The following is a 27,149-nucleotide window of genomic DNA, read 5'->3' on the forward strand; positions in this document are numbered from 1 at the left end:
GTTAGTTCATATCTCGATGTCTATTTTCTTGCAGTGCTCTAACAAGCCTTCAATGTCTACCTCTAATAAAAATACACAAAAGTGTCCCATGTATGCAGCCCTCCCTGGCAGAAAGCCCTGAGCTGATGCTTAAATTTCTATTATTAGTGATAATTGTGTTTCTGAGAAGTTATTGGCATGGTAATGACATCTTTCATGATAAATTAGCATCCCCCCCTCTTTCTGTTGTACCTCCACTGGGCTGCTGCACCAGACTGATTCAGCCACTCGCAACTCTGCAGCTCCATTGTTCTGCCGACACGCGGCAGCTTTGTGCGAAACAAAAGGATGCCACTCTCTGAGATAATGCTGTGCAAACTGGAAGGGGATGGGTTGGGGACGCTCACCTTGGCTCAGGATGATTTGTGCTTTGCTTTATGAAAACATGTGAGGAGCCAAAACGGGGGACTAACCTTTAGCTCATTCTAATGTCCCTGCTGCTTTGTGATGCTAAGCAAGCAGTTAGCCTGTTGCTCACAAATCTGTGCTAGCACCTTAGCCAGAAAGTGAAAATTGAGATATCTACCAAATAAAAAGGGGCCATGCTCGACAATGACCACTTACAGGCTCTCATTATGCACAGAGACTCAATATATAGAGTCTCTTCATGTGCAGAGCAAGAGTGGGAGGTAGATAAAAACTCCAGCAGCAGACAGAAAACTTGAATATTGAACAGTATGGCAGCCCGCCAGCACAATTACTGTACGGACTATTCCAGCAGGGAAGTGGAGAAAATAATTGTTGTAGGATACTCAACATTTCACCTTGTCGTCACTTTTATACCGCTCTATTTTCCTTACCAGGAGTAGAGCATCCCTATGAATTTTAGCGTAGGAAACCTGGGATGAAATAAAATAGCAACCATATAAAACGAGGCCAATATGCTCCCTTAAGATCCATATGTTGACGTGCTGCCTGGTGCTTAAATGTTAATCTGAAAATGATTCATTCTAATCATACTGTTGGTTTTTTTATACTAAGTTTTTTTTTCACGTTATGGGATCTGGAGAATACTGATGAAGATATGCAATTACTTCTGTTTGAGCATGAGCAGCTCCCTTTGCATTTTTGTGGTTATTATCCGTTTGTGTGCACACTCACATGTCACACATTTGTTCTCCGCGTGGCTGAGGGAGTTCTGCATTGGAGATTAGCTGCCATAAGCTTCAGCAGCAGTTTGTTTCCTCTCTAAATAAACGGTATTGAGATGGGAGTGCTGTGTTTCCATGCTTGGTGAAAAAATCCCCCTGTAGAACGTCCTGCAGTGTTTGCAGCTCTGTATGTGTGACAGTTCAGACAAAGTAGAAGCAGGTGGCTGTCATCACCATGTATACACTGAATATACAAGTGAAGTAGAGGGTTAGGCTGTTGAAGAAACTATTGTATCAGGATCCTCTGCTATGCAGTGAGTGTTTTAAAGTGGGCTCTTGGACAAAAATAGATCCCTCAATGAGCTCCAGTGGATGATTGGAAATACAGAATCCTGTTTCAATGTCACTATGCAGCATACTAATAAAGACGAATGTGAACAGTGTACAATACTGACTCTAACTTAAAATACACTGTTTTAGCATTAACACCTTTTATACTGATACATCATTTTCAGATTGCAGATTTTGATGATCAAATTTGAATCTCTGATCTTTCTCTGACCATCTCCGAGAATGTTCCAGATCATTTTTTAACCCTCTTGAGCTCCATCCCCACGTTCCATTTTCCCCTCCCCCTTCTGCCCTTTCTTTCACCTGCAGTTTACAGAAACACCTGGCTCCTGCCTATTCAGCTTGCCTGTTGAATTTTTCATCATGCTCTCATTCTGGTTTGTTTCCAAAGGCAAGTCTGGAAAAAGAGAAACTACCTTGAGAGCAACTCGGATCCAAAAATCAGCCAATCTAATTAGAAGTGCACAATAGTTGGTGCAAGTGTACATAAACACAAACCAGCGTGTCCCTGGTGAGGAGAACATAGCAAGCAGCCGTGCTACTGCTGCCTGACTTGCTCCATGGCAGCAGTGGGCAGGGATGTGGAAACTATTTGTACAGGATAAAAATGATTTTCATCTTCCTAGGTCGTCTAGTGAGGTATGAGCTTTTTCTCTATGGCTGTGTTACCACCAAAAGTGGCCAGGTTTATAAAAGTGACCAGAATGTTCCTCTAGTCTAGTCTATCATTGTCTCCTGAAGTTTGATAACTCACACCTGTTTTTCACTTGTTTTATGTTTTTTTTCCACCTGTAAACTCAAGCTGGTTTTAAATACTGAGCTTACTGATGTTTATTCATGAAATTGAAAGTCATTACTTCTGGAGTATGTAAGCATGGTATGGCTGCATATTCAGAAGATCAAACTACATGGGGCTCTGCTTGTCTTCTTGATGCTGCTAACTCGTCCAATCAGAAGCATTAAGTACTGGGCCCTCCCCCAATGTACCAAAGTACTTATACTTAGTGAAAGAACAACCTATAGAGGGGGTGTAAAAAGGTCCCCGAGCTTTGCTTGTATTCTAAATGCTGCATACAAAAAAAAAAAGTTCCTGGGACTTCATGTAGACCCTGAAGCCTGCAGGGGAAACGCAATGCATACCTCAGAAAGTTCCCCGTTCTGGGAAAAAGTTCCTGGAGGAGAAACGCAGCTTTTGTTGTTCTCTTTGTAATTAATGGCATTTTTTGGTTTCTGTGAAAGATGTAAATGTTTTATTTGTTTGTTATAGTGTAGACCAACCACCACCAGTCTTCAGATGAAGATGTTATCCTGGAAGTTACCAATGTCTATCACTCTTTCACTGTGGAGTCCAGACTGGACCTCCCAGCAGTCTGACCTTGTCCAAAGCTGATGAAAGCTTGACGGATCTGGGGCTGAGACAGCCTTTGGGTCCTCAGCTGACGGAGAGGGAGAAACAGAGAGAGAGAGAGAGAGAGAGAGAGAGAGAGAGAGAGAGAGAGAGAGAGAGTGAAGTCTGTCCAAACAGTCTGAAAAAAGCTTTGTTTCTTTATGTGCGTGACTGAACAGGAAAAGGTAATTAACTGGCCGAGTGACGAAAGGCTGGAGTGATGGATGGGGGCAGTGTAAAGACAGTCTCACAAGGGGAGACACACACACACACACACACACACACACACACACACACACACACTCACACATAGACAAGCATGCACAAACGTCAACCAAAGTTTAGTTAACCTTTTATGTAATAATACTTTTGTAAAAACATACATTGGGTCTAATTCAACCTTCAGTAGGAGCAGCTACAAACACTCACACTCTGATAAATGTGTGGACCATATGGAGCGTTGACACGTCATTATATGGGGTCATTATTAGTAGCAGGGAGGTTTGCCAAAGGATAATAAGTGATTAGAACAGACTCTGTCTATGTTTAACCTCTGGACCAGTGGGATCTGTGGCTCTTTAACTTTTGATGGACAGGGACAGCTGTTTTTATGGATGATAGGAGGAGCTTTTCACTGAAAAGAGCCGTGTCAGAGAGCAGTGTCGGACCAAAACAAACTGACATGTCACACCACATCTTATCAAGATATAAAAAACTAAAGGATGTTGTAGGAAATATTGAAGCGGGATCATGCAGTCCTTCATTTGATAAAGTGTCACTGATATTCTGGACAGGTGGAGCTATCATGTGTTGAAAGTGTCACCAATGGGTAAGGCCTATTTGCATTTTCTGTCAGCAGTTCGCTGACAGTTAAAGGGAGGAAAGGGCTAAATCACACTGGGCAGACAGACTGACATCTGTTTCTGTAAGCTCCCTGTGAACAGATGCTCCATGCAGGGAAACTTGGCTGTTCATTTAAGGAAATACTGCAACAAAAAAATCTGATGTGCTCTTCCAAACAAGGTAATCTTCTGTTTGATCTGAATAAGGGGAAGTTTGTTCATTTTAATGTGTTGTTGACTTGGTATGTAAGTAGTTTGTCTCCAATACAAGGGTAAGTATCTCTGAAGAATGCTGTTATTCAAACAGATTTTCCAAAGTAAGGGTTCGTGAGGTCTTTGATTTTGAACATAAGTAATATCAATCAATTCAAATGTCTCGCGGTAGTTCTTTTTTGGTGTTCCATCTTGATTTGCAAACTTACAATTTTTAACCGCATGCCTTATTCGCCTTCTTACCCCTGTGGGGGGAAAAGCAGGCATGCTACTGCTGATAATGTAGCACTGCATGTTAAATCATTTTTTTGTTCTTTTCTTTGTCTTGAGCTTTTCTTGCAGTCTACAAAAGTTATTAAGATTAAAATCACAAAATAACCAGAGAAAAAAGAGGATTACTGACACGGCAGCCTATGAAATGCAAAAGCAGAATTCATTTTGCAACCATATCTGTCACAAAAGCTAATGGGATATGGAATTTAAAAACAAAAATTTCCCATTAGAAATGCTGGAAGCAGCAGAGATATTTCATCGTTGTTTGATGGAATCTCATTATGCTCCATTAAAAAAAACCTTAAAGAGACGGAAAACAGAAGCAGCCAGAGTTTTTCCACGAAGGATGAATGAATGCATTCCTGTAGTGTTGCATGCTTTTTGACTGAGACAATATTATCAGGTAGGTAATGACAGTGTGGTTGTGTTGCTGAAGATACTGCTGCTCTCTTTGGGAAAAGTGTTGTTACAAGTTTGTTTAATCTTGTCAAGTCAGCAGGCAGGGGCAAACATCTGTTTGATGTGATTTGGTGAGCCGTCCCTTTCTGTGTCCTACCAAAGGCGTTCCCACAGAGTTAAATGGCATGCTAGTGTGACATCCTGAGTCATTGTGTTCTCTGCCTCTGAGCAGGCAGTGGTTAAATTTAATGGTCTGTATCCCAGATCTTGCTGCTGCACTTAAACCTCCACCTGATATCTAATCAGAGCCCCTCCAGCTTTCTTCTCTGAGTCTGCTGGCTTGGAGAGGTGGAGGTGGTGGCGATAGTTGAGAAGGAGCAGGGTGCAGAGAGGGATTACACCGCTGGATGTGTTGCTTTTATCCCGGGAACGTAATCTGCCTTAATGCCCTGCGCTCACCCGGGGGCAAGGCCAGCAGCTGTGCTCATTTTTCTCCCACTCAGCTGTCAGAGTGAGGCCAGGGCTATACCTTGTGGGAAAGCTGGCCTGTTGGAAGCTCTCGTCCACACTCCAGAGTCTGGTTTGGGGTCCTGTGGTTTATTGGGGGCCAATCCCTTTGAGACTTAAGGAGACGGTGTGTGGTTAGGGTCAACACTGTCTCAGGGCGAGTAAACAGAGATGGCTCAGTCATATCCTCACAGGAAGGGAAAGTTATGCTGTGTGGTCCTGATTTTACAAGAAATGCAGTCATAGGAAGTGCTTAGAATTTGTAACGTGTAAACAGGACTCGTGCTGGTGAGAACACAATATGTGAGGACAGATATAAAGCAGTGTACGATTTTATTGACTTGATCAGGAACGAATGAATGCTGGAAGAATTCTCTAGAAGTTAAACCGGATTGTGTTCCTGTGTAACTAAACTGTTACAACAATAAACACAAAAGTAAGAAAAGAGAAGTCTTCTTGCTACCCACAGAGTTCTAGGATTACTCTCGCAGGCATTACATTTCTCTATGACTGATGTTAGACATTAAAAAAGCTAATTGGCATTGAATGATACCAATGGCTGGCAAATTGATAGGAATATGCCCTGACTGCAGACTACACAAGTTCACATTTGGTCTGAAAAGCTGGAGGCTGTATCCACCATGTCACAACTTTTCACTTTATTTTCCTCATCATGGATGCATGTGGATACAATTTTCTTTTCATTCTCGCTGTCTGCCATTGCTTCAGTGGGTCATGGGGAGCTTTTATGTCTGGGAAAATATCTGTCGGGCTCAACTGGAATAGAAAATATGGTTTCCCAGAGTATTTTACTTTCAATGGAGCGTACTTAAAAGTCTCACAGCTAGCGAGGGGCCTCATGCATTTCAAATCACTTTGACCTTCCCCTGATTTGAGTCAGGTTGTTAGTGCATATCTGGCCTGCTGCTCGGCTGCTCAAAAGCACATCATATTGGCGAATGCAGAAACAGTCAGATGGCATTTTCACTTTGTCTTGTTGGAGGAAAGGTGTGCTGATGAAATGAAGGAAATGAGGTGTGATTTGAGGAGAAATCCAATGTGTGACTTTGCCCGGTACCTAGGAGGCATGGGAGAGTAATCATGCATATCTTTCTCCCTGTCCCCTCATCCATAAGTGGTTACGGCTGAGCTTGTTTCCATCAGCCTCTGGGCATGGCCTGTCTGTGATGACACTCTTCATCAACCCAAAGACCGTCAGTAAGCAGGGTGACTCTCTCTCTCTCCCTGCTGCCCTGGTTTTCATCACGGTTAGTGTGGGAGACAGAGACAAACTTAGGTCTCTAAGGGCTACAGAGGGCTCATTCGACATGCAGGGATTTTTCTCCCCTTTGCACTCGGCACACCTCCTTTCCATAATAAGGCCATAGCATCTGACTGCATTTGTCCCCAGAGTTTAATAAAGATCAGCGCTGACAGGCAGTAAACCAACACAACCACCCACAGGCCTCCAGGCAAGGGCCACAACCCCAGCCTTCCTCCTCTCTCTCTCTCCCTCTCCCTCTCCCTCTCTCTCTCTCTCTCTGTTCTTATCCTTGCCTGTGCAGTTAGACTCTTATTGCAGAGAGATCTCGGGTTGGAAACCAAAACGGTTTCCCACAAAACAATGAGCCAGCAGTCAGAGCGCTGAAGTAGCTCCACGCCTCTCCACCAACAGGTTTACTTTGAACATTTGGATTGTGTTGATGCCACCCATTACATACTTCTCTCTAAAGCAGAGCTGCTCTTGCACACCCACATGCACCTGTCAGTAATATATCATTGATGGTAAAAGAAACAATATGGCTCCAGGGCTGGGTGTAGTCATGCATCATATGTAACAACTTTATGCTTTTGCTAAAGCTCTCCTGCAGTCAGTTCGACTGTGATAAAACAAACAAGTGAGGGAAATGTTTAAACTTGTAACTACATTGCTCGAAAGCTATATTTTGTATATGAAAAGCTGAAAAGGTTTAACAGAAAATGAGAGAGTAGGACCAAAACACAGACTGTGAACCTGCTACACAGAAGAGCACAGAGAAAAACCCAAAGGCGGACTACGGTGTCAGAGCAGGCTCTGTTTGAAGTTTATTGAAATAGGCTTTCATTATTTCAGTAAGGCTTTTAGTAAAAAGAAAGGAACTGATTAACCAAAGAGCTGTACAAAGTAGGCACACAAATCTGAGGAAGAAATCCCACAACAGACAGGGTGAAGGAAACATGGACTGCAATGATTGTCCAAGGGCTTCTCCAAATAAATGTATTAAAAAGAAAGACCACCATGACAGTGACAAAGGCGAGGGTAAAAGTAGAGAGAAACCCAATGCAGCAAAAAGACAGAGTAGAAAGGAAAGTTCCAGAAAGAACCTGTCCAAAAAGCAGGCACAGTTAAGGAAATGTAAAGACTGCGATGATAAAACTGGTTCTGTTTACAGTTAATTTATAGAAAGAAGGCAAGCTTAAAACACCATCCTCAGTGGAGGTGAGGAAGGCAAGGGTAAAACCAAAGAGCAGTCCAAAGCAGGCACACAACATTAAGGGAATAATCAAGGAAAACGATAGACATGAAATGCCAGAATGTTCTGTATAGTATTGACCTATCCTGAAGTCCGTATTTTATATCCTTTCCTTCACCCCTTATAAACCATATAAAGATTGAATATTTGGCCTTCAGTCCCAACAGAGCCTCATCATTCCCCTGCACATCCCCGACATCATCGTCATCATCCTCCTCATCACCACCATGACCCTCATGCGCCTGTTGGCCCTGACCCCCCATTCACTCCAGCGGGCATAAAGCTCACAGACAGCTTTACAGGAGAAGACCGCTCCCTAACCTCCAGAATCCCGAACTGAATAGCAGATGGGCTCAGCTTTGTGTGTCTTTTTATTAGCTCCACTAAATCAACACCTAACAATGCATGGAGAGAGAGAGGGAAATTGATTTCTTCCATCCACCAGTGCCCCGAGGTGGGTGAAGGGGTTGGTCGGAGGGTAAAGGGTGATGCTTGATGGAAGGGCGGAGTTGACTGGTTATGACTTGACTTCAATTTCCTGTCTAGAAAGCATATACACGAAGCCAGACTAGACTGTGAAAATGGCAGCCAGAGGTGTTTCCTTCAGCTCTGTCTCGCTTTTCAGTCCAATTTGTCATAGGCTGTTTCATCTTATTTCAGCGGAACTGTCCCGTCTCGCACATAAATATCCTGGTGGAGCATAACAGTCGAGATTGTTCATGTGTCAGGATGTAGTAAGTTATCATTTTTTTAAGCTCTATCATAGCATCATATTTCTGTTATAAGCTTCTTATATTTAAATCCTTTCCTCACTGCGGGATAAACTCAGGCAGCAACAATCACTTGATCCTGTACTGCACTTGATCGTCGTCGTCTGCCCATCAAGAGTTTCTCATTGCCTGAGAGATTTATGGGTTTCTTCATCCTGAATACATTTCTCAGTGGTCCTTGCATCCTGTCCGTGCCTACTCAAGTGTAAAGTAAGTAGCCAGTATAGTAAATCATTAACCAGAACCGCTCAGTTAACATAAGACTAGTCCAGTCACACTCCAATGCATGATCGCTCAACCAAGGCTCTCCACTAGTTGTTAGCGCTAACCTAGCCCCAAATACATCCTAACACTGGAGTCTGTTGAGAAAGAATCATAGGTGAAGCAGCACGAACAAAGAAGCACTTCAATCCAATGTTGCTTGTTGCTTCCTTCTTTAGGAATCTAACCCCCCACCCCACCCGAAGAAAACTTAAAAAACTCTATAACTTTCCAACCCATTGCTTCCCCAAACTACTTATCAAGTTATCAGAGAAACTAAGCTGTTGGTGGGGCGTGTCCATTGAGTTCATTGGCTGCTTTGCCAAGGCAGATCCCTTAACTTTGAGATGTCCCAAAAAGTATAAAAATCTGTCTGGAACCTCGAAAGGCTATTTCTTTTAGATATTTATACCTCCTTATTTGTTTCCCACACTTGTAGAAGTATGGGGAACAAACTGACAGATGTAACAAATGTGTACATCTGTCAGTATCAATATGGAAAAGCACAACCCCTACCCATAAACATCTACCCATTAACATATTTTGAGTATAGCGCACATTTTTTTTTCTTCAGGAATTAAAAACATGTAGGAGTGATACGTTTCCATGATTTTCTGCTGGGCTGTACGAACATTGCGTGATCATACTATCAATTCTGTTGGTTTTTTTCACCGCGAAAGGTCAACTAAGATTCTTGGTATCGAGTTGCTTTCATGGGGGAGGAGATTTAGAGTCCCTCAGCCAGCCTCCGTGGTCTCTAGGCCTACTGGGCGAGCTGTATTAAGTGGCACTGCATTAGAGCAGAGGATTGTTGTTTCCCCACCGCTTCACTCCTCCTGATCACCTCGGAGCTTCCACGGAGCAAAGGCCTCATAAACATTTATGTATGGGCTGTGGGCCGCTGTCTAAGGCCACGACTCCACTGGGCAGAAGCCTGGTGCCCCTTTATGCCTCTTAAGAGACTGTGCTCGTCTGTGTGTGCAAGTGTTAGCATGCGTGTTTGTTTCGAAAAACACAGAGAAACTGATGTCCAACCTTCACTTTAACATTTCAATGATAGCTCTGCAGGCCTCCAGCTTACTGTAGTAGGTATTTATTGTCACATTTGGTGGCTTGTCTTATGTTTTCATGCTGGGACACTTATCATATGTAAATTAAATGGCTTTGGGGGCTAGAGTCCCCTCAGCTGTTGTTTTCTTTTCTCACTCCTCCCAATAAGAGACCGACACCCGAGGGAGTGTTTTTAGAGACAAAGTGAAAGGACAAAACTCCACTGGACACTACTGCTAAAAGCAATAATACGCCCTCGTCTTTCTAAAAATACACACAAATAAATGTGTTTTTCTTGTGAGGAATTTCTCTGTGGGATCTTCATGTAATCCCTCCAAGCCCTTTTCCAGAGTTGTCTCCTCACGTCTGGTTTGTTTGGTCTTAGGAGTGAAATGAGAAAAATGCCAGATCAACCTGATTTGGAGTCTTAAATTGCACGCTCAGTCCAAACAAACAAATGTCCTGAGAAAGGGGAAGGGGCTAAAGCAGGGGGAGAAGGTCCGGAGGGGGTTCAGGGACCACACTGCTTGCAGACCACTGATGCTCCTGGAAAAAGTGAATTACATGCAGGAAATCCTCTGAAAAAGAAGATAATGAGATATGATAGAATGAGTTAAAAGCTTCTCTGTCTTGTTTGTGTTCTGTCTACAGGACCCTGGATATGCAACTTTTCTATTCGAGCAGCTCCAGACACCAAGGAGCCATGAAGCCAGCGTCAGCTGTTGCCAGGTATGCTCCACACCTCTCCACCAACTGAGGCAGGAGGCCTTGCAGACGCTCCAAGCTCCCATCCTCACCATCAGCTCAGACATGGAAGCCACGCCCACTACATCTTTCTTACCACCGCCGGCTAGATTCACCATGTCATCCTCAAGTGTTCACGCAAAACAGCTGTCCAAAAGCCAACCTGCTGCACACTCCGTCCTACCCCTGGGGGAGCGGCACAGGGTACCGGGCTGGTCGCAGTCTCCCTCAGCCTCCTCGGGGCAAAAGACAAGCGTGCAGGTGACGGTGGCAGGAGGGCAAATCAGTGGATCCCTGAGCTCCGTCACCATTCAGGCGCAGCAGTACCTGGAGGGCATGTGGAGCATCTCCAGAGTCAACAACTTCCTCCCTCAGCCTAAACCGGTATGTCTTTAATGCATCTTAAACTGTATCTTAAATTTCATGCATTTGTTTCAAGTTAGAGCCACTTTAAAGTATGTAAGAGTAGAAGTAATTTAAATCAAAATAGCAGATTATAACTGATAATGAAAAGGTCTTGGGCAAAATTCAAAGAAAGGCGTGGTGCAAAGGGGGCGGACATTTTTGCTTTGTCAGCCCTGTGTTGATTTCAGTCTGTTTCATAACCTTAAAAACTCCTCACAGGAGCTTTAAACAGTTTTGGCTTAAACTTATTAATAAAATACATATTTTCCGTGCTTATCCAATTAATTCACTAATAAGCCTATAAGAAAGTAATAATCATCTAGCAAGAAAATAGAGGAAAAAGCGTTTTACACAATTGAATTCAAGCAGGTTATTGCATTAAAAGCACACTGATACGGCAATAAACTATCAGTAGAATCACTTTTATTCTAGATCAGGATAAAATGTCATTTTTGGTGATTAATAACATCTCTTATTGGATGTTTGTTTAATGGATGATTTAAAGCACCAGATTTGATTCATTAATGGGATGGATTTGGCCAATAGGCTGTCGTCTTAATGGCTTTTGTCTTACTATTTTGTTTCCCTGAAGAGAAAATGATGAATTCAGATTTTTTTTTAAGGTCATTCACTCATGAAGAAGGGTAATTTCAAAGAACCTAAATCCACACAAAATAATCCTATAATACTTTCATAAAGCCATGTTTCTCTATATTTCTTCTCTTCATGTCACAGCGCTCGCCAGGTTATGTCTTGTGACGACAAATGTTACATTTCAAAACCTTTAGCAGAATAAAATCCCTGTAGAGAAATTGTGTGTCTGCATATGCAGGCCTGCTGACCTCTCATTCCTCAGTAGTCAAGGAGTCTGACTGATCTGAGGTCAGAGTTCATCGCAACACTAATCTGCTGACCTCGTCCTCAAGGGCATTTCAAATGACCACCCCACAGCGTCACCATAACTCTTCTCTCATGTTGGATAAGCATTAGCCTGTGCTTTATCTGATGTCCCAGAGACTCTAAAAGGTTTGGAGTTTTGCCCTTGGAGTCATGGGAGTAATCTTAGAGTACGTTATTTATGAGTTTAAGTTATTTATCTGCACATTTTAGCACTTTTTAATACCAACATTTGTTTCACAGTTAAAAACATTTGTAGCATTAGCTCATGCTGTACCATCATCTGGTCCTTGCACTGTAATGTTTTACGTTGGGACAAATACACTTTATATTTTGACACTCCTGTTCTAACTGCTTCGATAACTGCAGTCTGTTTCATGTCTTGGCACTGTTATTCTTTTCTCCCTGCATTACAATCAAAGACAGATTTTCACTCCTCCCTTTAATGTCAACAAGTGCCTTTAGAGATGGTATATGGGCGGCCATCAAAAGCTTTTAACTGCATGTATGCAATCCAGGGCTAATCAAACGGTCTGGCACTGAAGGGAGAGGCCGACTCGTGTTCTCCATCTATGTGTCTAAAAGCAATTAGTGGCCCAGTGCAGCTGGGATGAGTTGTTCAACGCGATGGAGACGAGGCTGGGAACCTCCTCGGACAGAGACAAACGTCCCTTCAGGACATGAAGTTACAGCTGAAATGGGTGTTATTTTCTCAAGCTGCTTTCTTTCATTAAAACCAGACCCTACAGATTGACGAAACCCACAAGCTCGAGGAATGGGAGGGAAGCTGTAAAATCATGATTCTCTCTTTGTTTCTCTGTTGGGAAAGTATGCACTGTTGTTCAGACAAAGAAGCAGAGACGGACGTTTTTTGTGTGTTAACCAATAGGCCTGGGGTGCTCCCACACATACAGCCCATTACAGAGCACCGGGAATCTCTGCTTCACATCTGGACTGATGTCTGCGGTCTATGGAATCAAAACTGCCTGGCTCCGTCATTGTAATTGTGTTGCAATGGTTCATATGACTAAAGCTGCCTTGAATTGAACACATGGCACACAAATAATTAATTCCTTTTATTATTGGCGGTTTAAATGAAGAGTTTCAATCTGTTAAGATAAACCAGAAAACCACATTTCCAAGCTCTTTTTTTTTCTGCTTTTTAAAAACAAGAAATTGATTTGCCCAAATCTGGGATTCTCCTTTGCTCCATAAAATCCAAAAAACACATGTGCACTAATCTGCAAAGACCAAGAGCTCTTGACTTATGAGGGTTTCCTTTATTGGCTCACTGGTGTCCTGCTGCATTGGCCCGCTCCTCTGCCACCAATTTGAAGCCCAGCAGATGATCTTGGCTGCTGATTCTTTGGTACAGCTGGGCTGGCATGGCGGTGTGCCACAGAAAGCCACAACAAGAGGAGAAAAAAACGGATACAGGAAGGAAAGAAAACCCACAGTCTGAACAAATGAGCAAACAATTTAGAGAATTTCGACTTTCTAAAGGTTTATTTTTGTGCCTCTTGTGCCTTTTTACTTTAGAAATAGGACAGTGGATAGAGTCAGAAATCGGGGGGAGAGAGAGTGTGTGGAATGACATGCGATAAAGGAGCCACAGGTCAGACCCAAACCTGGGCCGCCCGTCTGGAGGACCTAAGCCTCTGCACATGGAGTGTGCGCACTAACCACTAGGATGCTGGCGCCACCCGAGATTTTATATTTAATAGACGATTAACATTTTGTTTCAAAAGAGAAATGTCTTGGTGTTGCTTTGTAGCTCATGCTCACACCATCGGACTCCTGTGTTGTTAGTATTCGATTCTCACCTCGGTTGGTTTCACTTTGGTTTTAGAGGCCATCCAAGCAAGACAGCCAGATTAACACAAGGCCGATTTCACTCCAGCAGCAATTGTCAGTTGACCGCTGGGGCCAAAGGTCACCCGGGGGGGGATTCTCGGTCCTTTCAACAGCTTCGGATTCAATGGACTGCTGATAGGTCACTTCAGACTTTACAGGAATCACAACACTCCTGAAGTCTTCACTCTTGAAGCTCAGGCCTCTATACCCCTCCCTTTTCTGCCTTTACTCTCCAGTAGCAACCCAAGGCAACAGATCAGGGAGGGTGGGGCTAAAGAGTGGAAGGACAGCTCATTACTCATTCTCAGAGCAAACGGCCGTGCACACATGACTCCTCTGACACGACCTAATTACCTGACCAGGGGATAGATTGTTCTTTTTTAGCCAGAATTGGGGCCAGTTCAGGTCCAATGCTATTGACAGCGGCGCGGCTGAGGGGCTTAAGTTCCGGTTTTACTACCAGAGGGGAAACCCTTTGATAGGCAGTGTGATGTGCACAAGTGTGTGCACTTACGTATATGTGTGATTTAGACTGCAGTTGATCCATATTGAACCCAAACCCCAAACCCCCTTTGCTCCTAAAGTTGCTGCCAATGATTCTAAAACCAAAAGTACAGAGGCTTGATTGGTGACAGATTTGATGAGCTGCACACATCAGCTTCCTGTTTGGCTGCGTGTGAAGTAGTCTAGTGTTTCATGCCAAAGTGTAATGGGTCTTCCTCTCTGGTATGTGCTGAGTTCCTAACCTGTCACCCACACCAGCATGGTGCAAGGCTTTCCGGTTGAGGACCTGTATTTGGCTCATTTCAGTTTGCAGCCAGTTTTTGATCCATGCTGTTCTCCTCAAGTCATAACTTCACACACAGCAGCTTGATCTCTGACTTAACCCCCATGATTAAGCCTCAAGAGAGCCAAAGCGGACTTTTAAAACAAGGCTGTGATTCTCAACTCTGATAACAAGCTCCAAAGGAAGAAAACGGAAAGTAGGAATCCATGAAGAGCACACACTGTTTGACAAACGGTCAGTGAAGCTTTCTAGGAGAAGATAATACACCCTTGCTTTAATTTAGCTGCAATGTAAAGCTAACACTCTGCAGAGTAATAGCCAATCCTCTGATGTAAATGTCAGAATGTAAGTATGTCCTCACATCCTGGAGTGTAGTATTCACATGTCAGGCTTGGCGTATAAATAGTACAGCTGTCAGCATGAGTTGACAAACGGCATATAATGGAAGGCCGTACACTTTACAAAAACGATCATGAAGGATGTTTTTTTTGTGTGGCCAAACATGAATCTAGGACAAACACTGAGGTGTTAAATATGCAGAGGGCCTGAACTGTGTTTATAATACAACATACTGTCATGTAAGACTGGGCTGCAGCTGCACAGTGCTGCATTCAAGGTCGTTCCTGAACACACAATATCCACGTGTCCGTGTTATAAATGTTGTCAGGAAAACTTTGTCCTTTATTTATTTATTTATTTTCCAATGCCGAAAACGAACTGGTCCTTGTCAGCCAGTATTGATCATTATCTCTCAGGATAATCTATCGGCTCCGGTGAGGATTAACCTTTTGTGAGGATGGGGACCCCTGCTGAAGTGGAGTCTCAAGAGTTGCCTTTTGGTTTTTATAATTAGCTCTCTGCTCTCCTTCAGTTGAGACCACGAGCAATCAGTGAACCGTTGCAGACTGCAGAGCTCCTGCTGAACCTTGATAGTCCATGTCCACTAAAATGCACTGGATTTAGCTCCAAACTTTAACAGGAGGGCTAGTATAATAGTCGTAGCTACAGCTGGCTAGAGAGCTGACTGTATGACCTGCTTTTATTCCTTCTGGACTTTGTATGTTTAAAGCTTTGTTATACAAACTTTTTATCCATATTGAAACTTTTAACTAACTCTTTGCATTGAGTGGAACTTCCATTTTGCTGAGGATAGCAGAAATTAAAGGGGGAAAAATAAGAAAGTCTTGAAGGTAAAACGTATTATTTTTCTAAATTGGCTATTTCATCTTTAAAAAAATGACTTGCACCAAAAGTCGGTCTTCACTTGACTTTGTCATACTAAAAATTAGCCTTCCTCGGTTAACTGTACATTATTATGTATTATATTAAAACAACAGCTAAAGAAAACAAGACGTCTTTAAAAATCATGTCACTTCTTGTTGTCTTTTTGCAGCTCTAATACTATGGATGAAGCTGAAATACCTTTAAATATGACCAGCTTCAGCACATACATTACATGACAAAAAAAAAATCATGCAGACCATACACCCCGTGCGGCTTTGGCATTCGTTTCGAACGCCCGCGGGCTGAAACAGATGCAGCTCACCTCAGTTTACTCCTGTTCAATTACCAAGCTGCCAGAGCAGGGTGTGCTCATGCTGGCACAGTTTAGAAACCTTGTAAAGCTATCTCATTCCTCACATTGTTGTTGATTGTTTACTTCCTTTGAAAGTCACTGTTATATATTTCAAGTATTACTCAACCTGAAAAATGTCATGAATATCATTTCTGTACTGTAAGTAAAGTCCTAAATTTGCAACAGAGCTGGAGATATAATCGGGTGCAGAGTGGATTAAATCACTTGTGATTTAATTACTAATTAAATATGGGTTATCACTTAATTACAGTAGGCTACAGCCAGTGCAGACCTCCAGAGTGTTACCAGAATCAATGCATGGGGCTGCATCCTCACAGCGCTCTGCTGTGGATACTGCTGACTCCCACTAACCTACTCTGGCTGCAGCAGCTGCCTGTCCATCTGTGGCACAGGCGGGTTAATGGAGTGGAAGGAAACTGTAAAAGACTTGTAAGTGATGGTTGGATTTTTATCTGTGAATCTATGGGTCAACAGGCGCATGGTTTGATGGGGGAAGCTGACAGGGATGTTGCACCTTCAGCGGCCGCTGTCACCACAACAACCACCACCACCACCACCATGACCACCGCCAGCCACAGCAGCACCCTGACGCCCTGCAGGCTAAGGAGCAGCAGCCAACCGGGACTCCCAGCACCTAATACATCCACCTCTGCATCCTCATCTGCAGCAGCCTCCTTCTTCATAAGGTAACCCGCACCCCCGTCTTGTCAAAATGTAGAGATTACATCGAGCTGTTGTGGTGTTAAATGAAGTGTTTAGTGTTTGTGCATGCATTCATTCAGACTCCTGTGCGTGTAGAAGGAATATGCACAGACTCGCCTTCCTAATGTTTGACTTGGGTTGTGTTTCATGGTGTTAACTTCCATGTGGGGCACATATTCCATGGAGATGTTGTTCTTGCAATGCTTGAATTACATTGCCTTGGGATATGCACCATCATGGGATTAAATGAACCTTAAGTTTCAGGCACCAATGCTAATGAATGGATAATAGGATTGCATAATTCGAGATCAACGAGGAAGCGTCTCACGAAAGGAACTGAGGTTAAAGCCGAGTATTGTCCTGAGGTATTTCTTGTTTGATTATTTTTGTTTCTTTTAAAACAACTATTCAGATTTTGCAGCTTTGTGTGAAACCTTTCAGTCCTAGTGTGTCTCTGAAACACATTTGTTCCTGCTCCTTTTGGCTGCAGCGTTGTTGTTGCCCTGGAGAATCCTTCACCCTCTCCAGGCGGGCGGATGCCTAGTGCAATGTGGTGAATTGTCATTGATAGATTCCCTGGCAGGCCGGTCAGTGCATACATCCCCTGCCTCCACTCTCAGAGGAGTGCTATTCCATAATGAATGTTGGCGAAAAGAGAAGCTGGCTAAGAATGATGCATAGGACCATTGAAGCTCTGCACTGCAGGAGGTTGAAGGGGCTTGTGGAGTGTGACAGGAAGCCCCGTTGGGCATCTGTGGAGCTCAAGAAACCCAAATGGAGTTTGTGTGGCAGCATAAAAAGGGTCAGAGCCTATCAGTTGGACCATGAGGTAAAGGGGACATTCCAGATCCTCTGCTAAATATGCAACGTCCTGTGTTCGCAGCTTCCTGTAGTCCTTTACAACAGCAAGGTACGGCCTTCTGCTAGGCAGGGTTAATTCCTGACATTGATTTATTAGTTCTCATGTTTTCTTTGGACACAAGCTCAAAAAGAGAAGTATAAAGAGCCGCGTCTAGCCAGTTACAGTGTGTGCTAATAGCAGGGGGAAAAAAAGAGGGAGGTGGACTTGTTTTTTCCTCTGCAGCAGGTCCTGGTTGGGCAGAGAAAATGTAGGTGGAAGTATAGTAAAGAGGTTCCACCTTTCATTTCTTCCTTGATGATAATTTGCTGCCAAGAATGTGGTGTTTAGCTTGGCCCAGAGAAACACAATGATGAAGGGCCCAGCTTTAAAAAGCATTACATTCTGCAGTCACAGAAAAGGGCATTGGAGGTGGCGTTGATATGAAGCCCACACCCTTTTCCTGCCCATCTGCAGCTGGAATATCATTATCATCATCATCATCTTGTTGTTGTCTTAGTTTCATCTTTTTGGATATCTCTGTTGATTGAACTGTAAAATCCCTAAAGTCAAGCAAATTGCAACAATCAACAGATTTTCTTGTTTCCGTTGCACTGGGAGCACTTGATTTAAAAAAAACAAAACAATGAAATGGGTGTCCTTCACGTTTTAGACTTGATTGGAAACTCACATCTGATTAGTATTCCTTTTTGTTCTCGAAAGATACAATTAGCGGGATGCATGTGTAAACCCTGAGAGCCAAGGATGTAGCAGCAGAATATCCAAACAGCAGTTTCTACCCCGACGGATTGGAGAAAGGCTCCTTAGACACTTGTCTGACATTCACTAACACCGTTCCACTCAGAGATGAAATTTTAATTAGAATGCAATTAGCCAGAGTTGAGCTGCACCCGCTATTCTGCTGCAGAGAGAAAGGAAGAGCGTGATGAACAAAAGAGATTCATTCATTTTTCATTGCAAAAAGAAGTCAAGCGTTCACCTGAGTTTAGAAAAAAACGTTACATTTTTTCATTTAAGATGTCTACTGAGTTGAAAAGTCATTTCAGTATAAAGGCTTTGATTACTTCACACTAAGAGGTCAGAGTCATATTAATTACAATTTCTATACATGATTTAGTAATGTGCCACATCAGAATAAAAGAAGGTGCCGTCAAATTACTTAATTCTTTTCAAAATAGGGCAAAGGTTTTCACACTCACACACACACACACACACACACACACACACATTGGTTACTCTGGTAAATCTACTCATAGTTATATTGATAGCTATGTCCACCAATTCTTGAATTTTGTTCCTTAAGATTCCCGATGTGAAGTACAGATGGATAGAAAGAAAGAAAGAGATTACCCTGCCAATTTGACTCACTAGCTCTTTTTATACTGCAAAAGTTTCTCCAAAAAGTGCAGTGGCACACAACCACTTCCGAAGACGATAAAGAGGAGGGTAACTTGGTCACCCCGTTTCCCCTCCACAACATTCATTCATTCATGCAAGGCAAAACGTCACAGGGAGGTAAATGTCGCGGCTTGAACCAGCAGTCTAAATAGCACTACTGTGTCATCTCTTAATGACTCCTCGCATTGGCACTCATGGCATGAATAAGCATAAAGTGAACAGAAGTTGATTGACCACTTTAACTTTTAAATATCATTTTATATTCTTTAGTTAATCAAATATGGTGATGACTATTCAGTCGGTTAATACATTTTGTGTTGACACGTTATATTTAAGAGGCATAGAAAATTAAATGGCTTTACATTCAAGGGATCAAATAACTAAGTCTTACTTGAAACATTTTTGAATGCATTTGAAAATCAGTGATACAGTTGTATTTCCCCCTTCTTCCTGTTTGTGGTAATCATGCAGAATAACCTGAAACAAAGATGACCCCGGTGCCAGTAATGACCAGATGGTAATTACACAGACTATACAGTCACAGGGCGAAAGGAAGAGTCAAGGGTCAAACTTCGACTGGATGGTGTGTGTGTGTGCATGTCATTACAGTATACGTGTGTCAGAGTATGACAGGGGGGGGGTTGGGGTAATGAATTTAGAGCCATGTGTTCAGCTGACTTGTATGTTAAGTACTGATTGCCTTGTGACAGAGCATATGATTAGTGTATTGACATAGAGTCGTGCAATGAAACCAGGCGGAGCTCACAGTAGGGGGCTAGCCGCTACGGCTAACCGCCATCTCGCAGATCCTTCTACCCATCTCTCTGTCCCATTAACACTTGCTGATGGTGACGATGTGTTTATTACTCCCCAGACCTGTGGGATTTCTCAGTGCCCACTGCTGAGAGGAGCCGACTGCTCAGTTCGACGTATCAGTGTGCGATGCATAGGACACTTTCCATGGTCTTTCTTTGGTCTGATGTGTTTTTATCATGTTCAAGAGAAGAAGTAATTACTCCCCAGTGAGATACGTTTGTTAATATTACCAAGTGAATCCTCCTGAGACACCAATAGGCTGGACTCAGACTTAAAGCTGATCTGGAGGGATTTTGGATCTGGATTTGAATCTGGTTTGAGTGCTTGGTCAGTACCGACACTTGGCCCAGATTATCTGGAAATGTAAAGACGTTTAGAAAACACATCTCAAGCTTCATGAATGGCTTGCAGACTCATTAAAGCTGTCTTATAATTTTAAAGTGTTCATAATGTAGGAATTGAAGTGTTGATGATTCAATTTTCAGTAAACATTCTTGCCTTGAGGGTAATGTTAGCAAGTACTCTACTGATGAGCGCAAACACAGGTACAGTCTCACCTTCACTTCTTGCTGAAGAGTTGAACCATCGTCATCGGCCGCTACTGGTCGTGTGCTAATGTTTGAGATGGGAACTGTGAAGTTTTTCCTTGTATGCATGATGCAACCACTTTTACAAATTAGGATATAAACATCCAGTTGTCAGAGCTCAGCCAAAGTCATCGAGGATTCTGGGGCATCACAGACTTTAAAGGTGGCACACATGCTGGCAGGCGGGCTGTAGCACGGCACGGGCAAGGTGGACAGCTGTTTGCTGGAATGCAGCCCTGGAGGAGTGTCAGGAGGAAGTGTTTTTTATGGCCGTCCATCGCCGCCCTGCAGCTGCTGCCCAGGTGAGTGTTTATGCCGTAATGACTGTCTTTGTGCAGAAGGAATCCTCCTGTAATTGTGGCAGGAGGGCCATTTAGCCTCTGTTCTCCTGCACACACAAGACCCTGCAACACTAACGCTGCCCTTCATGCCCAAGGCTGCTCTGAGTAACCATAGAAACAAGTCGTTAGCTTGTGGGAATCAAGTGCCACTGATTTTTCTTTCAAAGGTAAGGATTGGAATCAGGAAGTGGAAATAGCCCTCTCTACTCCACTGGACTCTAATTTAGTCAAGTGGAGGAACAGGCGTGTGTTTAATAATGAGTCATGTTTGTTGCAAATTGGAAGCGCTGCAGGATCACAGTGCTTGCTCTGAATTATACAAGTTAGGTGTCTTGCTGAAGTTTATTGTCCAATCAGGATACGTACAAAGATTCCAGTCTGACCTTTTTGGCTTTCAAGAAGTCGTTTAAGCTTCCATGTGTTGCTGGGGAAATACAGATTTTCTCGGGAACGGACAATGCAGGACTGGGCTGTGTTTGATTGGCAGTGCTGGGATTGACAGATGAGATCTAGCTTGTAGGCAGGACAGATTATGTAGAGCAGCAGGATCTACTTGCCACAGTGGATCTGGCCCACATGGCAGATGGATAAATATACAGAGTGGGATGGTGGCTCCCTGGGATAAATGTGCTTGTAAGTGTTGTCATTCAGAAAGCGTGCTCGGGCTGATGCTGCATTCTGACAGAATCAGAAGCAGGAGGTATGTACCTGTGGAGAAGAATATTGGATTCACCACCATGGGAGTCAAGTAAGTTATTTTGCACACAAACAACATTGAGCTCCCTTGGAATTTGAAACTCTTGTTGTGTTGTACGTGGAACCAAATGTTTGTTTCAGTTCTTGCATTTGACTTTTTCCCATTGCACCTCTCTCTCTATATATATATATATCCTATCTTTCTCTGTGTTGCTTTCTCTTTTCCACTCGTGTGGAATGTGCAGTTTTGTGCATGTCGAGTTGGACTGTCTGCTCCCTGGAGGTGAGAGGCTAATGGTTTTGTTGTCAAGCCGCAGCGAGATGGATTCCTCCACCAGAGGAAGAGTGTGAGCAGAATGTATAGCATGACAGAAAACATATTGCTGAGATGCCGGCTCTGTGTTGAGGAAACAGCCACAGTGGAGCAGAAATGTTAATACTACCTCTACCTCCAGAGCCTGACAAATGAGAATTGATTCATATCAATCTGTTGAATGGGTGCAACACATGCCCAGGGCGGTGAATAGCTCATCAGAACTATTGAGTGGGTGGGAGCTGGGATGGTTGAGCTGCTCTGTGGTATTTTGTCTTTGTTTACTGTTGGATAAAACACCAGCTGGCATTTTTCTGCCATAATCAGGCTGATGGGACTAATGGCTGCCTTGGTTCAGCAGCAGACACAGTGGCAGCACCAGCTGAGGCCAAGAAGGAGCTGCAGCCTGTAGATAAGCCCAGGTGTGAATTAATCCAAGGCATGTCAGGCACCGTCAAGGTTGAGGTGTTGATGGAGATCCAGCCTGGCCTTGCAGCTTCAGGGATCTTCAGCAGGTAGATACATCCTGCTGCCCTCATGCACCTTCAAATCCACCGACAGCCTTTCTGTGACTCATAATCCTCCACGATTCTCACAAAAATGACAGTATTGTTCTCTGATGTACACATATAAAAAACAAACCTTTTCTGTGTTAAACCCTGCCTGTCCAGACAGTCTGAATGGCTCTGACATATTGCATGCTGCACAAGCTGAATATTGCATGAGGAACTCTTGTTTGGATTCTGAGAGTTGCCCTCTACATAATCGGTTTTTGTGAAGAATTTCCTGCACAGCTGAAGATGCGCTCTTGCTGTCGCTGATTCCCTCGCCTCTTTCCGGATGTCTGTCTCCTCCTCGGGATATGATAACATGGTGGGATAGTGCTGCAACCCCCCCCCCCCCCCCGCAGCTACCAGAGTGACAGGCAGTGAAGAATATCTTGTGGCTGTCATCATGAATGGGGAACAGCTCCAGTGGTAGAGCAAAGAAAAGCTGAGAGTTTGTCACAGCCTGAACGAGGAATAACCCACTGCCCTTTTCCCCCCCGATCCCCCAAATAAATCCCTGAGTCAGGAAGTCTGTCTGGCCCACTCACATAGTCTGCAGGGGGCGGACAGAGGGGGGCCGACAAACAAAGAGCTGAAGCGCTGACTCAAGCCTGTGCACTCGCCCCTGGGTCCACGTGTACTAAGCCCTGCGGGGAGAGAGGAAAGCACTGCTGTCCACTCATGACAGATTCTTTTCACAAGTAGAGAAATGAGAGGATATGGGGCGCAGACCTCAGTCCTGTAGGCTTGACACCTAACATAGTGCTGCCTTTGTCTCCCAGTGAGTTTGTAAGGATGATAAAAAGGCCAGGTTGTGTGCAACTAGTTGAGTGTAGGCAGGAGAGGTCAAACCTTTTAGCATCAATCTATTTCCAGCTCTGTTTGCCTGCCCACATACAACATTCCCTTAATGGGCAACTGCTCTGATAGTTGCCCACAGGGCTCTATGATCAGTGCGTTAGTGTTTAGTTATATCGTGCTCAACTTTGCTCTCCCCCCTCCTGTTGAATGAATATTATGCACCATGCCTATGCTAGCTGAGGGATGCCATCTAAACCTCTTTAGTGTTCCTCAGTGAAAGGTGTCATGCAAATGGAGTCTATTATCTGTGTCATTACTACCACAGTCACTTTTGTGTTGTATTGAGGCACGGTGTGGAAGTATTAGTAATAAAAAAGAGTGAATTGCAATAGCTGGTGGCAGTGAATATGCATTAAGGAATTTTACGACTTACGACTGTGTATGGATTCAGAATAGAGCTTGTGGCCTCTGCTCCCAAGAGCTGCCTTTATGTCTTACAATGCAGAGAAACAAAGATGGCTCCTGGAGGGGCTTCTCAGGCGTTACTGAGCCTTAGCATTGCCTTCTAGTCACCATGAATAACTAAAAGCTGCTTAATCAGTGATAGATGGTTGATTTCCCCAAACACTAGGGCTTTATCTTTTGCAGGAACCTACGCATGCAGCACCCCAATCCTTCTGATTGTCAATAGGAAGGACCCAGCTTTTACAGATGAAGCTCAGATTACCACTGAGAATAAGGCCATTGTCAGGGCCAGTGTTTTAGAGTTAACCTCATCAACCAAAGCTTCAACTGTTAGAACATTTCACCATCAAATACTGCCTTTTTGTTTCTTGTCTGCTGGTAAACCAAGGCATTATGGGACTAATATAGGGGAACTATTGCGTGATTTGCAGGACAAGCTTTTAATGATAAGACTTATCATGGGATTACTCCAACATACAGTAGTATGGTCATCCAGCATTGAAACACTTTAGGGGATCAGCATAATAGTTCAACTTTAAATGTTGTTTTATGATATGGACGCAAGCAGAAATGACAACGATTTGTCCGATTTCATGCATTTATAGGACTTACAGATCGGAGGAAAAAGGTCAATAGTGCTTCTAGTGAACATTTCAATTCATATTTGCACAACAATGTAGATCTTAGATGGTTATTACAAAGTATTAAGACCTGTGTTGTATGATATTCTATTTTCAACCTTTTCATGTCCAGTATTTAGTCAAGTTGAGGCAAACAGCTTTATCAAACTAAAAGTAGCAAGGAGGATTCATCCTCTCTGGATTTCTGTTGCTGTGTCTTGAATGGAGAGGATTATTGCCTGTAATCGGTTCACGACCCAGCACGTGAGAGCCAGCTGCCGTGTGCTAAAAATCCCATTATCCCCGTACGCTCTATGTGGCCCAGTGAGTGAGGCTGAGTATGTTTCTACGGTTGACTTTTATGAGTGTGTGATACAGGATAAACTGCTTAACTTGGAATAATGCGGTTGTAGTCGCTAATGTCTTCGTCGCTGTTCCAAGGAAACACATTTCGCCATGCTGTGAGATTAGTGTTCCTTTTACTCTATACATCTGTGACAAATAATAGTCTCTAACTTCCATCTGAAGAAATGTCACTTCATGCTCTGCACCCAGATCTAGAGATGTCATGATACCATTCCTTCCCAATGCAGATTCCTATTCCTAAAAATGACTGTTGGCCGTAAGTATCCCCAAGTGATAAAGAAAATTTACAATATGAAATTAACCTCCCCATTCTTGACACTTGATTACTAATCCCTAATTGAGGTGGTAGGATTGCTGTTTTAGTTGTTTGGCATGACTGACTACACTTCAGGAAATCATGCTGAGTAACCTGAAACAAGTCAAGTTAACACCGGCTGCTCAGCATTGTGGGAGTTGCAGACTAAATATTTAATTTCTGTAGGTCTGGCTCTCTCATAATGTGCACAACTCCGGCAAACGTACAGTAATATTAACAATGCCCCCATTAGTGTCACACTCGAAATGTTTTCACAGTTGAGCTCAGGGCAGGCTAGTCTGAGTCTGTTCCATTTGAGCTAGCTGTGCACTGTTCTACTATGTTCTTATACTGTTATATATAATATATTTTATCACTTTGTAATCTTGTGTTTTGGAGACAGAAAATGTATTTTAAGTTGTAGTAATAAATTGCTGTATTGACTAGTGTACTCGCAAATACATGACACTGCATTTTAGGCAGTAACTGAAGCATTTCCTATATTTGAAATCATATTGTAACAAGATCATGACTCTCTCTCTCTCTCTGACAGTGCAGCTCATTTCAACCGTCTTGGACCCCCTCTACTTTTTTTCTTCTAGGTTTCCTATTGATTTGAATTTAGATGAAAGATTAAGAGACACATGTATGAGTCCCCCCCTCCTGTGTTTTGTGTCTATGGACAGAGCACTGATGAATCACTCACAAATGTTCTCCTCAGCCTGCGGGCCTGTTTGTTGTGATAGCCTCTGTGTGGAGAAGTGCAAATAAATAGTCGCTAGGTGTCTTACTCCGGCAGCGAGTGATTAATGAAGAAGAGAAGTGGAGCACTCAGTATTCTGGCTTTCTTCCTCCTTGACTGTCCATAACACACTCATCATTCTCTGAAGTTATTCTTCATTCTGATCTGATGTTATGTATAAATCCCAAAGGACATCGTTTTTAATCAGAGGCATGGCATGTTACTGAAAGCACTCATTTGTCTCTTGTTAATCAAATAACCTGTCTCTAAACTGATTTCTGAGACGGAAAAAAGGGTGCCAAGATTTCTCTTTCTTTGCCTTCCCTGTGCAGGACAGCCTTCCTGAGCTTTTCAAGGGAAGACGTGGGTGGGATGGTGGGTGAATGGAAGTTCAGCATGTGCGTTCAGGGCGGGAAGTTATTCCAGATTCTCCTCCGCCTGGGAGAGGAGTGTAGCAGAATACCTGAAGCAGTGTTTGAGGTACAGAGTGAAAATGCCCTGGAAGAGATGAAAGCAGCTGCTAATCTCTGTCAGCAATGCCAGGAGAGCGAAGTCTACCGTCTGCAGAGTGTGGAACAACATGTCTTCATTATCATCTGTCACCCATCAGCTGAGTCGGGAATTTTCTTCCCGAGACTTTTTTTCTGCCCAAACAAATTTGATATTATAAAGCCGAGCAATTTCTACCCTCACATCCAAAGCTGCAGTTTACTTGAAGCCTCTTGTAAACAAGTCGGGTTCAATTGCCAGACTTCCATTTCAGGTATGTCCAATTCTTTCCTCTTGGGGTCTAAAAATGGCCTCTTTATCTCATTGACTTACAAATGGGTCCTGCAGAGCTAATATCCTCTGCTTTCTTCACCACTCCACGGCCTAATGTTCGGGCTTCTTTAGGCCAAATTAGCGAGATGTGATCCTGAATGCTAGCAGAACAATAAAATGAACTGAAGGTAGAATTATAGCTCCTGACTTTTACTCCTAAATTTCCTTCATTTGCTTGTCTTAAGCCCCCTTTAAGCCCCTAATTTAGCAGTAAGGCTTTGTTGCCTTTCAGCATGGGGATGGGGGAATTAGTGGGTGTTGGGTGTTTGGAGACAGAATGCTTTATGGGCAGAGTATGAAACAAAAAAGCACCGGATGTCAGTGTTACCACCGTAAGGGTTTGTCACACACTCTTATGGAGCATTTCTGCAACTCAAAAATCACTCCTCCATTATTAAGAGTTTAACATGTCCTTCGAGAATCTTTTCGTCCTGAGTCTTTTCTTCTTGATGATGCCCAGAGGCACAGAAAATAAACCTGCTTAGTGTAGTTTCTTTGATATTTTAAAACACCATCTTCTACCTCTGTGTTGATTCAAGCTAGTTCTTAAATCTACTGTTGCTCACAGTAGATTGATCACACTGCAGCACCCAACCAGGCTTTCTTGAATATTGATGAGTTTTTTTTTTCACTTTTTGATGCCAACTGTTCCATTTATTCTTGGCCGACTGGGGATTCCCATCTCTGGGAATAAAGCAATCCCAAGCTGGCAGTGGCACATCCCCAAAGATCATTTTTTCCTGTTTCTTTCTTGGGTAGAAAATGATTTACCTCTTCATGGACAGCGCCTCGCTGGCA

The 27,149-nt window shown here is 43.3% G+C and overlaps 1 protein-coding gene across 1 annotated transcript in view; it reads left to right on the plus strand.

The window, feature by feature from the left end:
- Positions 1–27,149, plus strand: part of kif26ab (kinesin family member 26Ab) — a 69,266-nt gene that overhangs the window by 16,908 nt on the left and 25,209 nt on the right. Inside the window, exons 3-4 of the mRNA XM_065966538.1 lie at positions 10,348–10,824; positions 16,455–16,666. Coding sequence (XP_065822610.1) covers positions 10,348–10,824; positions 16,455–16,666 — 689 coding nt within the window. The remainder of the gene's footprint in view (positions 1–10,347; positions 10,825–16,454; positions 16,667–27,149) is intronic.

Source organism: Labrus bergylta, chromosome 18 (genome assembly GCF_963930695.1).
Source record: "Labrus bergylta chromosome 18, fLabBer1.1, whole genome shotgun sequence".
Classification (NCBI taxonomy): Eukaryota; Metazoa; Chordata; class Actinopteri; order Labriformes; family Labridae; genus Labrus; species Labrus bergylta.